General features: G+C 35.6%; 1 protein-coding gene across 2 annotated transcripts in view; it reads right to left on the bottom strand.

Annotated features, from left to right (window-relative positions):
* LOC111048552 (sorting nexin-29) overlaps positions 1-13428 on the bottom strand; it is a 47346-nt gene that overhangs the window by 26024 nt on the left and 7894 nt on the right. For both annotated transcript variants that reach the window (XM_022334464.2, XM_039436098.1), the window contains exons 2-3: positions 4483-4732; positions 1900-2213 (exon numbers count right to left, since the gene is read on the bottom strand). In XM_022334464.2, the coding sequence (XP_022190156.2) occupies positions 1900-2213; positions 4483-4715 (547 nt within the window). In that variant the 5' untranslated portion in view covers positions 4716-4732. The remainder of the gene's footprint in view (positions 1-1899; positions 2214-4482; positions 4733-13428) is intronic.

Below are 13428 nucleotides of genomic sequence, written 5' to 3'. Positions count from 1 at the left end.
TTTATTGAAATCTTCCGATAGTTCTAATACTTTAAAAATTGAAGGATTGTATAAAGAATGTAGATTGATAGGAGATAACGAATGCTATCTGTGTTCATCCGAAGCCATCTCCATCAACAACTGCAATGTGAAGCGGCTATCATATCGACTGGTTCCACTGACAACTGTAAATTCACCGCCGTCCAAATTGAAGAGACCTCATCAAATGGATTCCCGAAATACAACAATATTTGGCAGTCTTACCAAAATTGGAGACCTTCCACATAGAAACGAAAACCGAAACTACTGTGACACACTTCAAGGAATTTTTTCATCAATACAGCCGAAGGAAAAATTTACTATCGAGGAAACCTCTGTTCCACTCTTCCCAACGAGAGGACTCCAAATTTCTAGAAAACATCCAATTAGAACTTCAAGATCATCAAATTCCAGATTTCCAATTCTTTGAAAAATTTAGACAACTTAACCAATTTAAAAACATTCAAGTGTCTCCATCATCCGAAAATCATATTTAACCACCGACATCAATGTTTTCACAACCATTTTGTACATTGTGATTGTTCTTTGCGTGATTTTCACCGTGTACAAAAGAATCTCCAAAAGAGGACACACCTTCTTCAGAACTTCGCTTACCAACCCCCGAAGTTCTCTTTAGGGAGGGAGGAGTTACATTGTGAGAACCTACAGCAGTCAGCAGTTTCAATACACTTCTTAGAACTCTCCTGGAACTGTTGGAGCCAGCTTTCTCACGCATCGAGCGTCAGTCCTGCTTACAACATCGAAGCGAGAGGTACTCACTTTATCAAAATTCACTTGTTTAAATTGTTTTATTCCAAATTTTGTGTTTTGTAAAAATAAAGATTTCTTTTTAAAAAGAAATCTTACTGAACACATTATTTAGCTTGAATGAATATACCATGGGATATCTTCCTATGCTATATTTTCTCCATGATAAGTAATATTCACAATAATTTAGTTTGGTAACCTTGGTAAACATTGCCAGGTAACGTAATGTTTTTTTTTCAATAGAATCCAATGATTCCATTGCACAGAAAACATAATAAAACGAAATCAGCCTGCAAGAAAGACTTCATGCCGTGATAATCTGACGTACTGGCTGACGTCCCATTTCTTCGGGAAAATTACGTCCCATTTTAATGGGAAGAACTTCTCATTTCTTCTAGTATCTCAAGGACTCGTCAAAATAGGTACTTGACGAACTATTGTTCCCAAATTTCTGCCTAAACTATAGATATTATTGACCGAGCGAAGTGAGGTCTAAGATTCAAGTCGACGGTTTGGAATTTCTCTTAATGTTTGAATGTTTAAATGTTTATATGTTGCGCATTTACGGCGAAACGCGGTAATAGATTTTCATGAAATTTGACAGGTATGTTCCTTTTTAAATTGCGCGTCGACGTATATACAAGGTTTTTGGAAATTTTGCATTTCAAGGATAATATAAAGGAAAAAGGAGCTTCCTTCATACGCCAATATTAGGATAAAAATCAGACTATAGAATTATTCATCATAAATCAGCTGAAAAGTGATTACACAGATGTGTGGAGAAGCCAGTCTATTGATGTATTTCCATAAGGTCTATAGTTTCAATCAGGTACTTGTGGATGAGAATACTGCGTGAGATCTACTGTTCACAGAACTACTACTATATCATTAAATAATTTATAAAATAGAATATTATAGTACCCTTTAAAATTAATAGAATAATAAGACAAGAATACAAATTGTTACGTTACTTGTATTCTAGTTTTATTGTTTTATTATTTCATTAATTTTAAAGGGTACTATAATTCTATTTTATAAATACAAGAAAGTAGCCTTTAAAAAAACATTTTAAAAAATCATTAAATAAATTTGAAATTAAAGTGAGATGTATACCGGCAGCGGTAGTGGGCAGAATACTGTTGCGCTCCTGATCCCTGAGAAATGCCCACGGCTCATAGTGTTCGGCAATCAGTTCGCTGGCGAGCAGCGCGAGCACAGTTCGCTCGAGCGAGTGCTCGTTGATGGCCGACCTTAGCCAGGCACGCGCGCGTCCGCCGTCCGTCCACACGTGGCGCAGATGCGTGTAACGGTCACGCTCGTGCGCGGTCAAATGTTCGCGAACAATCGGCCAGAACGAAGCGGTGGATTCGCCACTAAAACTGCCGCTGCTTCCCACACTGGTGCCCAGGACTTTTTCGGTAACTTGCCTACAACAAAAACATCACATTCTATTCAATTTATCCATATTTTAGTTTATTTTGACAGTAGGCCTACTGTCTGAGGAAAACGGATATTGAGAAGATTACTTTATTAAATAAATAAAATTAAGCACTTTTTGTGTAGTTGAGAAGTTGATATTGTAGTAATTATTCATAATAAATAAAAAAGACTAAGAAATTGTCAAAAACCCAGATTTCAAATCAAATCAAATTTATTTCCATTCAAGGTACATTTCACAAACATAAATATAAATTGCAATTTTATGGAAAAATTATTTATTGATACTTAGAAAGACCGGTTTCGGTTATTACACCATTGTCAATCTCTGATAAACTAAAACTAAATACAAGAGCAGCAGAATTTATACTAGTAGGCGCGTACTGCTATTGGTGAATGGCATAAAAGCCTGCCATTGGCCCAGCTAGACAGTCTCCTCCCACTCAACGGTGTTACAAAATGGCGGCTTAAGCAACTGACTCGCCATGATAACAAAATTTACTTTCAGTACAAAATAAGCAAACAAGAAAACAAGTGAAAGATAATAAAACAAATATGTAAATGAAAAAACTATTGACTAATGTATGCTTAAAATGTTCTGATAAAGCTAAATTCGTAGTGTTGTATTGGTTGAAATGAATCTGGTAATTTAAACTATACTGGGAATTTTCCTTAATTACTCTTGTTATTTCTAAAGCCTCTAGTAGAAAATATAATAAAATTAAGTAGTGAGTAGTTAATAAGTAGTTACTTTTTCGGTAACTTGCCTACAACAAACATCACATTCAATTCATTCATATTTTAGTTTATTTTGACAGTTATGTCTGAGGAAAACGGATATTGAGAAGATGACTTTATTAAATAAGTAAAATTAAGAATTGAGTAGCGGTAACTATAACAAATACTAAATCAATGGTACTATATCAATTCAATGAAGTGAGATAAAGGAATTATTTGGAAACAGATATGAACCAATAACCAAGCATAGAGCAACGTGATTGAATAGAATCAATCAGCTAGGAATGAAACAGCGTGGGAAGTTAATGGACGCTTCAAGTAGGCTATTCAAATTTGAATAAAAAGAAAGAGATGTCTTAACCACTATTTGAATTATGTTTTAAAACTTGAATAGAAGTTGAAAATATCAATATTTTCGATATTTCTTATACTTTGATTTAAACTTATTTTGTTATCCCTCAACTTAAGCTTATTCTAATTAGAAATTGAGAATCCGGATTTCACTATGGTGAGGTTCACGTTATGAAGGCAGTGGAGGAATATTATAGGAGAAAAACGTTGCCGATCCTCTGTCTTGTAATCTCTGCCATGTTATATCTTTTATAAAATAAAAGAAACTGAATCAAGTTAATTATTAATTTATTTATTTGTAATCTTTATGCACTGCATTCGAACACCAACAGTTCCGTGCCTACTCTCTACCCAACCCGTTCTTGAAGTTTTGTCAATGCCTTCTATAGACGGTAGCTGAAACAGGTTTATTGATGTATAATATAAAATGTTCATTCTAGTTTTAAATAATCAATTATATTTTATTAAGCAAGAAATTATATTTTTCAATAATCTCATAATGAATTTTCATAATTGAGATGAAATTTTTTGTTAATTAATTATTAGTTCTACATTGTTGAAAGACGATCTGGCAACAGAGCAAAGCGAGAAAGAGATAGCGCTATCCGCTTTATTGAATGATAGACAAGGATAGCAATACCATTGCTAATCAAACACTGCCATTGTAACGTAAACCTCAGTACAGGCGAAACTGCAAAAACCGTCTAAATACTCTCTTGAATTTTTCCAGTTAGTTCATTAAGTTTTATTATACGGTACTAGTATTTCATTTAAAGGAGGCATAGCCTATTCCGAAATAACAATAAAAAGAAAATCGAGAGAACATCTCTTTTTAACTAGGTCACGTCGAGGGAAAAAACGCCGATTTATTAGTTTGCAGCCTGGAACCAGATTTAGAATAGAATAAAATATGTTAATCCACCAATAAATACATGTCAATGTACATCAGGTGTCGTCAAGATAAAATCCTAGCTATAAAACTAACTGAGCCACTTCATACACATATATAATCAGATGCATCATATATACGATTTGGATACATTTCTACCTAAATGCACAGTCGATCAGTAGTTTTGAGTTACAATTTTATAAAATGAAGTGGCCATATTTTGACCGAGAGTGGACTTGACTGCCTAATCTAGGCTACGTTGCAAACTAATTTTAACGAACCTGATGGCAGAATTGGACGAGCCTGTTCGCGGCGCACACAAGCCGTGCGCGAACACTCGTTCGAGCGAGGCGAGCAGCACTCGCACATGTGCGTCCAACTCGGTGGCGAGCTCTCTACGGCCGCCGAAGCGACTCTGGCAGTCGCGGACCGCAGCTAGCAGTTCGCTCTGCAGTCGCTGTCGCACTCCCTCCTCAGAGCCCCCCGCCCCCTCGCCATGCGGCTGTGGCACCATCCTCCTCCCTGCCGACACTAAAACATTAATCAAAATAGATTTATTCGAAATTGACGCATTACATTGAACAAGATAACTAGAACAAGCATTATTATTCATTCGTTTGAATGAATAATTGACGCAAAATTGACGCATTAAACGAAAATTGAACGAAATTGACGCATTACATTGAACAAGATAACTAGAACAAGCATTATTATTCATTCGTTTGAATGAATAATTGACGCAAAATTGACGCATTAAACGAAAATTGACGCATTACATTGAACAAGATAACTAGAACAAGCATTATTATTCATTCGTTTGCACAGTGCAAGTTTAAACGGAATCTCAGCTCAAACTGGATTGAATCAATAAGTTTCATTTGCTATAATGTGATTCATTTTGAGATTGAACCACCAGCTTTTTTTAGCACTACAGCCCAATATGAGCTTTGGCCGCCTCCACTACAGCTCTCCAAGCATCTCGGTCCTCTGTTAATTGTCTCCATCCTCTATATCCCATTTTTTGGAGATCGTCTCTCACTTCATCTTCCCACCTTCCTCTCTTTCTTCTTGAATGTAGCCTCTCCTTGAATATTATTTTAGGCATTCTGTTCACGTTCATCCTACAGATATGTCCAAACCACCTAAGCCGCTGTGCCTTTATAAATTTTACAATATTTCGGCCTTTTATCAATGCCTCGAGCTCTTAATTAGATCTTCTCCTTCACTCCTCTCCTTATTTAACTGGACCATAAATCATTCCAGTATTTTCCTTTCCAACTAATAATGGTTTTTGTCTTCTTTCGTTAACGTCATTAAACCACTAGCTGATTCAAACAATTCAGTGTGCAAAACGCACTGTTTGATACAAATCTTACAACGGTAGAGAGGGAGAAAGAAGCTCGGAACTGTTTCCCTTCAACAGAATAATACCATAGAGAAACAATAGCTTGAGTAGATATCCCATGGAATAGGGCGTTTATGTCGCAACTTTTACTGTTATCTCAAGCCGATAGTTCACGTAGTTCTTTCCCATGACGCTTTATGACGCTGGTAGTCTTTCATATTGTGCCGTTCATACACTCTTACCCGGTCAAAACAGTAATAATCGACAATAATCGACAGTAATCGGCTTGAGATAACAGTAAAAGCTGTGACATAAAAGCCCTATACCATGTGATATCTACTTACGCTATTGTTTTTCTCTATGGCAAAACGCACTGATTGATTCATACAAATCTTAAAACGGTAGAGAGAGAGAAAGAAGCTCAGAACTGTTTCCCCCTAACAGAATAATACTCTCCGAAAAGTATATTAAAAAAAAAAAACAAATATCATTATATCACCTTCACAAATTAACATTTTAATTCCAAGGCCAGAAATTGATATACAGCAGGGCCTACTAAAACAGTGTTATGCTGGGCGCAAAACAGTTAGTCAAGACAAGACAGGATCAGACACGTTTAGTCACAATACTTCACATAGTTGCTTATGACGCAACACACACTGATTAGTCATTGCAATTAGACATGTCTTTATAAGCTGTAACATATTAAATCTGGTGTCGATGTATTGAAGGGTGGGTTTTCATTAAAAACATTGTGATTCTCAAATATTTTGAATTCAAACCCAGGGGCGCGTGTAACATATTAAATCTGGGTAGACAAAAAGCCCTAACAGAAACAGTAATAGGTCTGAAATAAAGTAACTGGCTAATATCGCCAAATAGATAATAACTAAGATTAGATAGCATCAGCTTATTCTGGCTAAATGGTACAAGAACCTAAAAAGGATTTGAAGGAAGTTTATTGCTCATAAATAGATTATTATATAAAATATTTGAAGATTGAGGTTATGTACATGTATTCACGGATCGGTGACCTAGAGATCGATCAAACCGAGGAACGTAGAATCTGACCAAAACCCCTTGGCAGAGCTTATTGCAATCAGATGGTGTGCAATATGAAAAAACACCCGTCCACGTGGCTAATTATTAGGTAGCATGGAATTAATATTAATGTATAGAATATTAACTAGCATGCAAAGAGCATAAGTAAAAAACCAAATAAAAATAATTTAATGTATTCAGGAAATAAGAGTTACCAGGCGCATGAATACCGAATAAAATTTGCATGCACCAATAGTAAAACGGCAGTTAATAGGCGGCAACTGTAGGCCAGTTCAAAAATATTTCTATATATTTATATAAATGTACTAGATTTTGTGTTAAAATTTGTGTAATCTATGTTATCGATATGGCTCGAATGCAAAGAAATTATTAATCATATAATCTAAGCAATATTTTGGTATTTTTTGTAAGATCTATTTGAACCTAAATGGCGGAGGACTAAGATATTTAAATTTTATGCTAATTTGAAAGTCGGAAAGAGGATCTGTAAAACTTGAGAAGGAAGAACCAGCACTCGCCAGCCAAATGCCACCATAAGAGGACCCCAAATATTTTAGAGCGAAGTACCTTACTAATGATTTTGTAAAAGTTAAAGTTAAAGTAAATTATTAAATTTCTTAAAAGACTTCGTGATGCTATTGTGAAGCAGAAGTCATTTTCATTTTTAATTAAATTTATAACCCCTTGGAGGAGACGATTCCGGCTACCATATTCCCGGACCACATGGAGTTGGATCGACATCGGCGGCTTACAAGAAGATTTTCGACACGTGAGTGATTAAATTTGAATTAGTGATGGGCGCCCTAGTGCTTCGAATTAATCTGATGATCAAAGCTAGCTCGCCGAAAGGGTTTTATTATAAATTGAGAAATTAATAAGAGTAATACTTGCGCAAGTAAAATTAGTATTAAAGGTATTTATTGAAAGAAAAATATAGATCAATATTTTAGAAATTCTATTAAATCAAAGAAGTACGAAATCTAGGCTATTAAAACATATGCATATAATATTTAATTTTTTGCAATACAATTTGCGATAATTTATTATAGTTCTAATTCACTAGATGAATGGCTCTACCTATTCCGTCAGGTGCCGAATCTTGCACCCTGAGATAAAAATATATATGCGATACAAATAAATCTACTAAATACTAGAGATTTTAATATATATATATATATATTTGGATTATTAGTGGCTAATTTATCAAGCTGATCTTAGAGCACACATTTTTTGATTGAATTATCCAAGTCGACAAGTATTAGCAAGCGCATATCGCAACTACATGCAACAGAATGCATATGATTTTAAGATAAAGGCACATGGTAATGATTCGTGCCATAAATCTAGAATATAAAGTTAGCCTGTGATATTTTTATTGATTTCAATTATTGTTCTATTTTTATATTATATTTTTTTATCGCTCTATATATATTTTTTGCCTCGATGATCTTTGCATTATTATGTAATATATGTATGAAACTTTCATGGTGTGCAATTTATTTTTTATTCCTCAACACTATAGTATAAGTATCATTTATATATATATTATTATTTATTGAATTACAAGAGTTATGGAGAAGCCCATATCTAGGCCTATCAAGATTTTTTAAGACTGAATACTATTAGAAAACCACGACCTAATTATATCAAATCTCATGCTTTACCGACTGATGCCAAGCAGGAGGCTAATCGTTATTTAAATATAAAGAATAACGTGACACAAAGACATGGCGCCCAACGTGGGGCTGATGATGAGAGCCAAGCTCATTGAATAATTATTTGAAATTAAGTCAATAACCATATTGAAAATTATAGATAACTTATACGAGTTGTGAGGAAAACTGGCGAAGGGAAATTTGTATTACTTTTTGGGGAAACAAGAGCTTTAAATAGAGAGAAATTATATGTTTTAAAGAAAATTTTATATTATTAGTACTGTGAAAAATTACATGTTTATAAAGAGAGATTATATTTTATAAGCCTAAACTGCTATTACTTTCTAGTCAAAAATATATTAGGTGTTTAAGCCGGTTGGAAAATAAGTCGCAGCCTGTAAACTAGCCAAGAATAAATCAACAAAACATTGGGGGCGCTAGAGCATTGTAAAAAACTTAAGTATAAATACCTTGTTGTAAGAGTATCCAAACACTTTACACATCACTGTTCACTGTAAGTCCCGGTTTGTGTCTCTTTTTTAAGCATTTTCGCTTATCATTTTATCACTGTTTAATTAGCATTTATCATATTTGACATAATGAATCACACTCCCGCAAACTCTGAAGTTTCATATATGTACGGCGGTTGCACAGATCCCACTTTGTCGACTCCAAGCACATCAAACCCCACCACGGTAGATGCCAATACGCCACGAGAAAGGGAACCAGGAAGCGTCGGGTCGATAGTCTTCGATCCACCAGGTCTGCAACCTCTATCATCCACTCGAATCGACGCCGCTGACACACCATTGAATCAACGGATAGTAGAGATCAACTTTGAAGGGGGCGAGGAGCAGCCTGCCGAACCCGCATCTCCAGAGGCCGAGTCACATCTGAGCAAACAAAGTCTATTTTCAGTCACAGAGCTAGATCCTTTTCAAAAGGTAATGATGGAACAAACTAGCAGTATGTTCAATATTATGCTACAAAACACAATGGACAAAATGATGCAGGAGATTAAAAAAGAGAATGTGGAAATGAAAGAGGCAAATAAGCAAACAATGGAACAGGGCATGAAAGAGACAGCGGGCGCTATAAAATCAGTAGAACGACGGTTGGATACTATTGAGGCTAAAGTAGAGAATCATAGGGAAGAATTAAAAGCAATGATAAATCTACAGAAAGAAAGTCAGGATAAAGTTACGGCAGGATTATCGGAAAGGTTGGATACGGTTACATGTGAGCTCAACGAAAGGATAGATAACCTAACCATACAAATCACTACACCCATTCAGGATATAACCAATAACATTAAGGCCGATTGCCACCAAGAAATCCACAAACAAATTACCGTTGCCAATCAAACATTAACAACTACAGTTGACAAAAATATTAACAGTATTAAAGAAATACAAAATAAACAGATTAATATGTCCACAAAAATGAACCAACTGCAAGGTAGCATCAATCAAAATACTGAAACCTGTAAAGCTTTAAACGGAACTCTACTAATTCAAAAATCCACTCTGACTCAATTAAATCAAGAAGTAAACGCAAATAAAATTACACATAATAGTCAATGGCAGATAACACAGGAAAAAATAACAGCATTAGAAAATCATATTCAACAACGACCTCAAGGGATTCAAACAGACAACCTCAACGTACATAGTATATTACAAGGACTAGGAAAATTTGATAATACTGATCGCCATTTGCAACCTCAACCATTCATTGATCAGATAAAATTAGTACAAACTCTTGCACCTACCTCTTGGAATTTTTGGCGTCTTCGTTTGACTAATTTATTGATTGGCGAACCCCTGATGTTCTTTCGGAGTAGAGCCCATGAATTTACATCATTGGATGAGTTTGTAGCTGTCTTCCTGGAACAGTATTGGAGCAGAAGTAAACAGTTGGACGTGCTAGCGGACATCATATCATGCGAGTTCAACCCTAACTTAGACGGTGCATGTACCACTTTCGTCACTGCCCTACAGTTTAAAAATTCTCAATTGAGCGAGCCCATTAATGAATCGGCATTAGCAAGTATTATTTTAAAGAAGCTACCGTATCAAGTTAGAATGGCACTCGCCACACAACCCATTACTGATTGCAAGCAGCTGATAAATCATTTATATGGCATACAGTCTGTGATGGCAATATCAAACCACCGTTCAGACCAGAGATACGCACAAAATCAATATAACTCAAAATTTAGTCAGTATAACAGCCAAAATTATGAACCGGTATCATATGATCGCTACCGATCTGCTCCTCAATTTGAACGCCGCTATGAGCACAGGCAAAATGGTAACTGGAATAATGAAAAATTTCAAAATCGTACAACCAACCACTATGCCCAGCAGAGCAATCGTAGGAATCACTATGATGGCCGTGACCGATTAAACTCACATAATAATCACATACAAAACAATTACAACCGAAATTATAAACCGCCACCTCAACAAGTAAGTACAAATTATACATTAGCACATGCAATAGGATTGAATCAACAAAAAACCCGGAACCCAACACCCAACGACCCGCCACCAGATATACAGAAAACTACAGCTAAAAACCTACGAATATATGATACCCCTAATATAGCAATACAAGACAGCCTACCATCAAAAACCGCCGCCCACCATGCAATTAAAGCCAGCCGCAAACATCAACCCATTTTAAGTATATTGTTTCCCGCCGAAGATCCCTCACCGCCGGAGAATACCAACAGCCACCAGGATCATGCTATAATCAAGGAGTTGGTGGATACAGAGCAAATTGAAAACGTATCAGATCCGCATCCGCATCATTCGACCCCACAGCAAACCAAGGACCCCATGGAAGACCGAGAGGACGGCATCCAGGACAAGAGGAGCGACCACCGTAAGGCCCGGAGACGGAGGCGCCCGAGGACACCCGACCGGCATCAGGACGAGGGGGACAGCATACAGGACCGTAGGAAGATGCATCACAAGGCCCGGAGGCGAAAAAAGCGAAGGAGGAACCGCGCGCGCCGATGGAAGCCGCATGCACGGTTCAAACGCCCGAAGAGGACACCGGACCGACACCGAGGAGGGCAGGAGCGGACCGACGGCGTGCATCCGCGGCACATACGTTTTAAGAGAGCCGATCAGCGATGTGACCGGAATAATAGGCCAAAGAAATATAACAAAAATGGAACTGGTAACAAAGCAAATATGGATTCATGCATGGGCAAAAAGGAAATGGAAGATGGACTAATGAAGAATGGAAAGTGGCTAATAAGATCGGAGGAATTAAAAAATAATATTAATAAAATGGAAGTACCTGGCTATATGTTGAAAGATAACATATTAAAAAGATGATAAATGTTTTGTTATGGTGTGTATATTTGTTATAATGGCTGTGATATTAATAAAAGACTGTGTTGTAGAGATGATGGAAAATATTATATTGTGGTTATTAAAAGAATCTAATATTGATGAATGGAAAGTTAATATTATAAAAATAGTTATTGTTGTGAGCCTACTAATTTATAATGAACCAAGATCAAGAATATTAAATGATAATGAAAGGAATGATGAGTTAAGAGTGCAGGATGAATCGGAAAAGAACAGATTAAAAGAAATTATTATTAAAGGAACAAGGAGTTATTTGAAAGAATACACGAGATACCAGGGCTTTAAATTTATGATGAAAAATTATCAATTAGGACAGCCTCACAAATCAACAGCAGATAACCTTACCAGCCTACAACAGCTACAAGCAGAAAGTCAAAAGATATGGGAAGACCACAACAAAATTACATGCAATATTATCGAATTTGAAATAAATATGATAAGAAATCAAGGAAAACATTATTATCAAACCGATTACTAACCTTCCTTAATAATTTTAATCTTGGCATAGGACCGCGTGGCAACAATCCAGTGTTTTAATTCCTTCCAGCCGTTAGAAGCCTGCAATAAGAAAAAGAATAATTTTTAAATATGTAATTAAATTATATACATCAGATAAAAAAGGACACAAGCGGGGATAGTAAAATTAAAATTTGTTAATTACCTTTAAAGAGAAAAAAATGCAGCAGTTAGGTTAGTTATGAAACTCGACAGCAAATTCTGTAGAACCAGTGACCAGCTGACCAAAGCCACCCAAATCAAATGAATGTAATGTCTGTTGAACATATGTTTATAAAAAGAAGTACTGTACCCAAAAAGTTATTTATTATTGTTATTTATTATATTTATTAATGTCGATATATTTATTTATATGTTTTATATTTATTACTTTTAATTATGCCACGTTTGTTACCTGAAAAAGACTTAAAGTGAATACAAGCTACCAAAAAACCAAAGAGCCATTAGCAAAAGAAAAGTATTGTACCTGATGTATAGAAAATTATTTATATTAAGACCTAAGAAATACTATAAGATATAAGCCCAGAAGTTTTGTGAATCGAAATTATTGTCTAAAAGGAATCATTTATGAGAATTATGAAATGTGTGTAGTTAGGTTGGCGGCCCTGCAAGCGGCGAATTTAAAAATTACTATGTTTTAAGTGTTGTCAGGAGGAGTACGTTTAGAAGTTTATATTTATGATATTTTATGTGTGTGAGGAGGAGAATTTGTTATTGTATTTGATAAAGGTATAAAGGAGATGCAGCAAATATGTCTGCGAACTGTGATAGAAGTATGAGAGTATAATTTATAAATAAAGTATAGTGTATATCGATGTATTGAAGGGTGGGTTTTCATTAAAAACATTGTGATTCTCAAATATTTTGAATTCAAACCCAGGGGCGCGTGTAACATATTAAATCTGGGTAGACAAAAAGCCCTAACAGAAACAGTAATAGGTCTGAAATAAAGTAACTGGCTAATATCGCCAAATAGATAATAACTAAGATTAGATAGCATCAGCTTATTCTGGCTAAATGGTACAAGAACCTAAAAAGGATTTGAAGGAAGTTTATTGCTCATAAATAGATTATTATATAAAATATTTGAAGATTGAGGTTATGTACATGTATTCACGGATCGGTGACCTAGAGATCGATCAAACCGAGGAACGTAGAATCTGACCAAAACCCCTTGGCAGAGCTTTATTGCAATCAGATGGTGTGCAATATGAAAAAACACCCGTCCACGTGGCTAATTATTAGGTAGCATGGAATTAATAT

Source organism: Nilaparvata lugens, chromosome 10 (assembly GCF_014356525.2).
Source record: "Nilaparvata lugens isolate BPH chromosome 10, ASM1435652v1, whole genome shotgun sequence".
Classification (NCBI taxonomy): domain Eukaryota; kingdom Metazoa; phylum Arthropoda; class Insecta; order Hemiptera; family Delphacidae; genus Nilaparvata; species Nilaparvata lugens.
The sequence above is the reverse complement of the archived record's forward strand: the minus strand, read 5'-3'. Positions and strand labels throughout refer to the sequence as shown.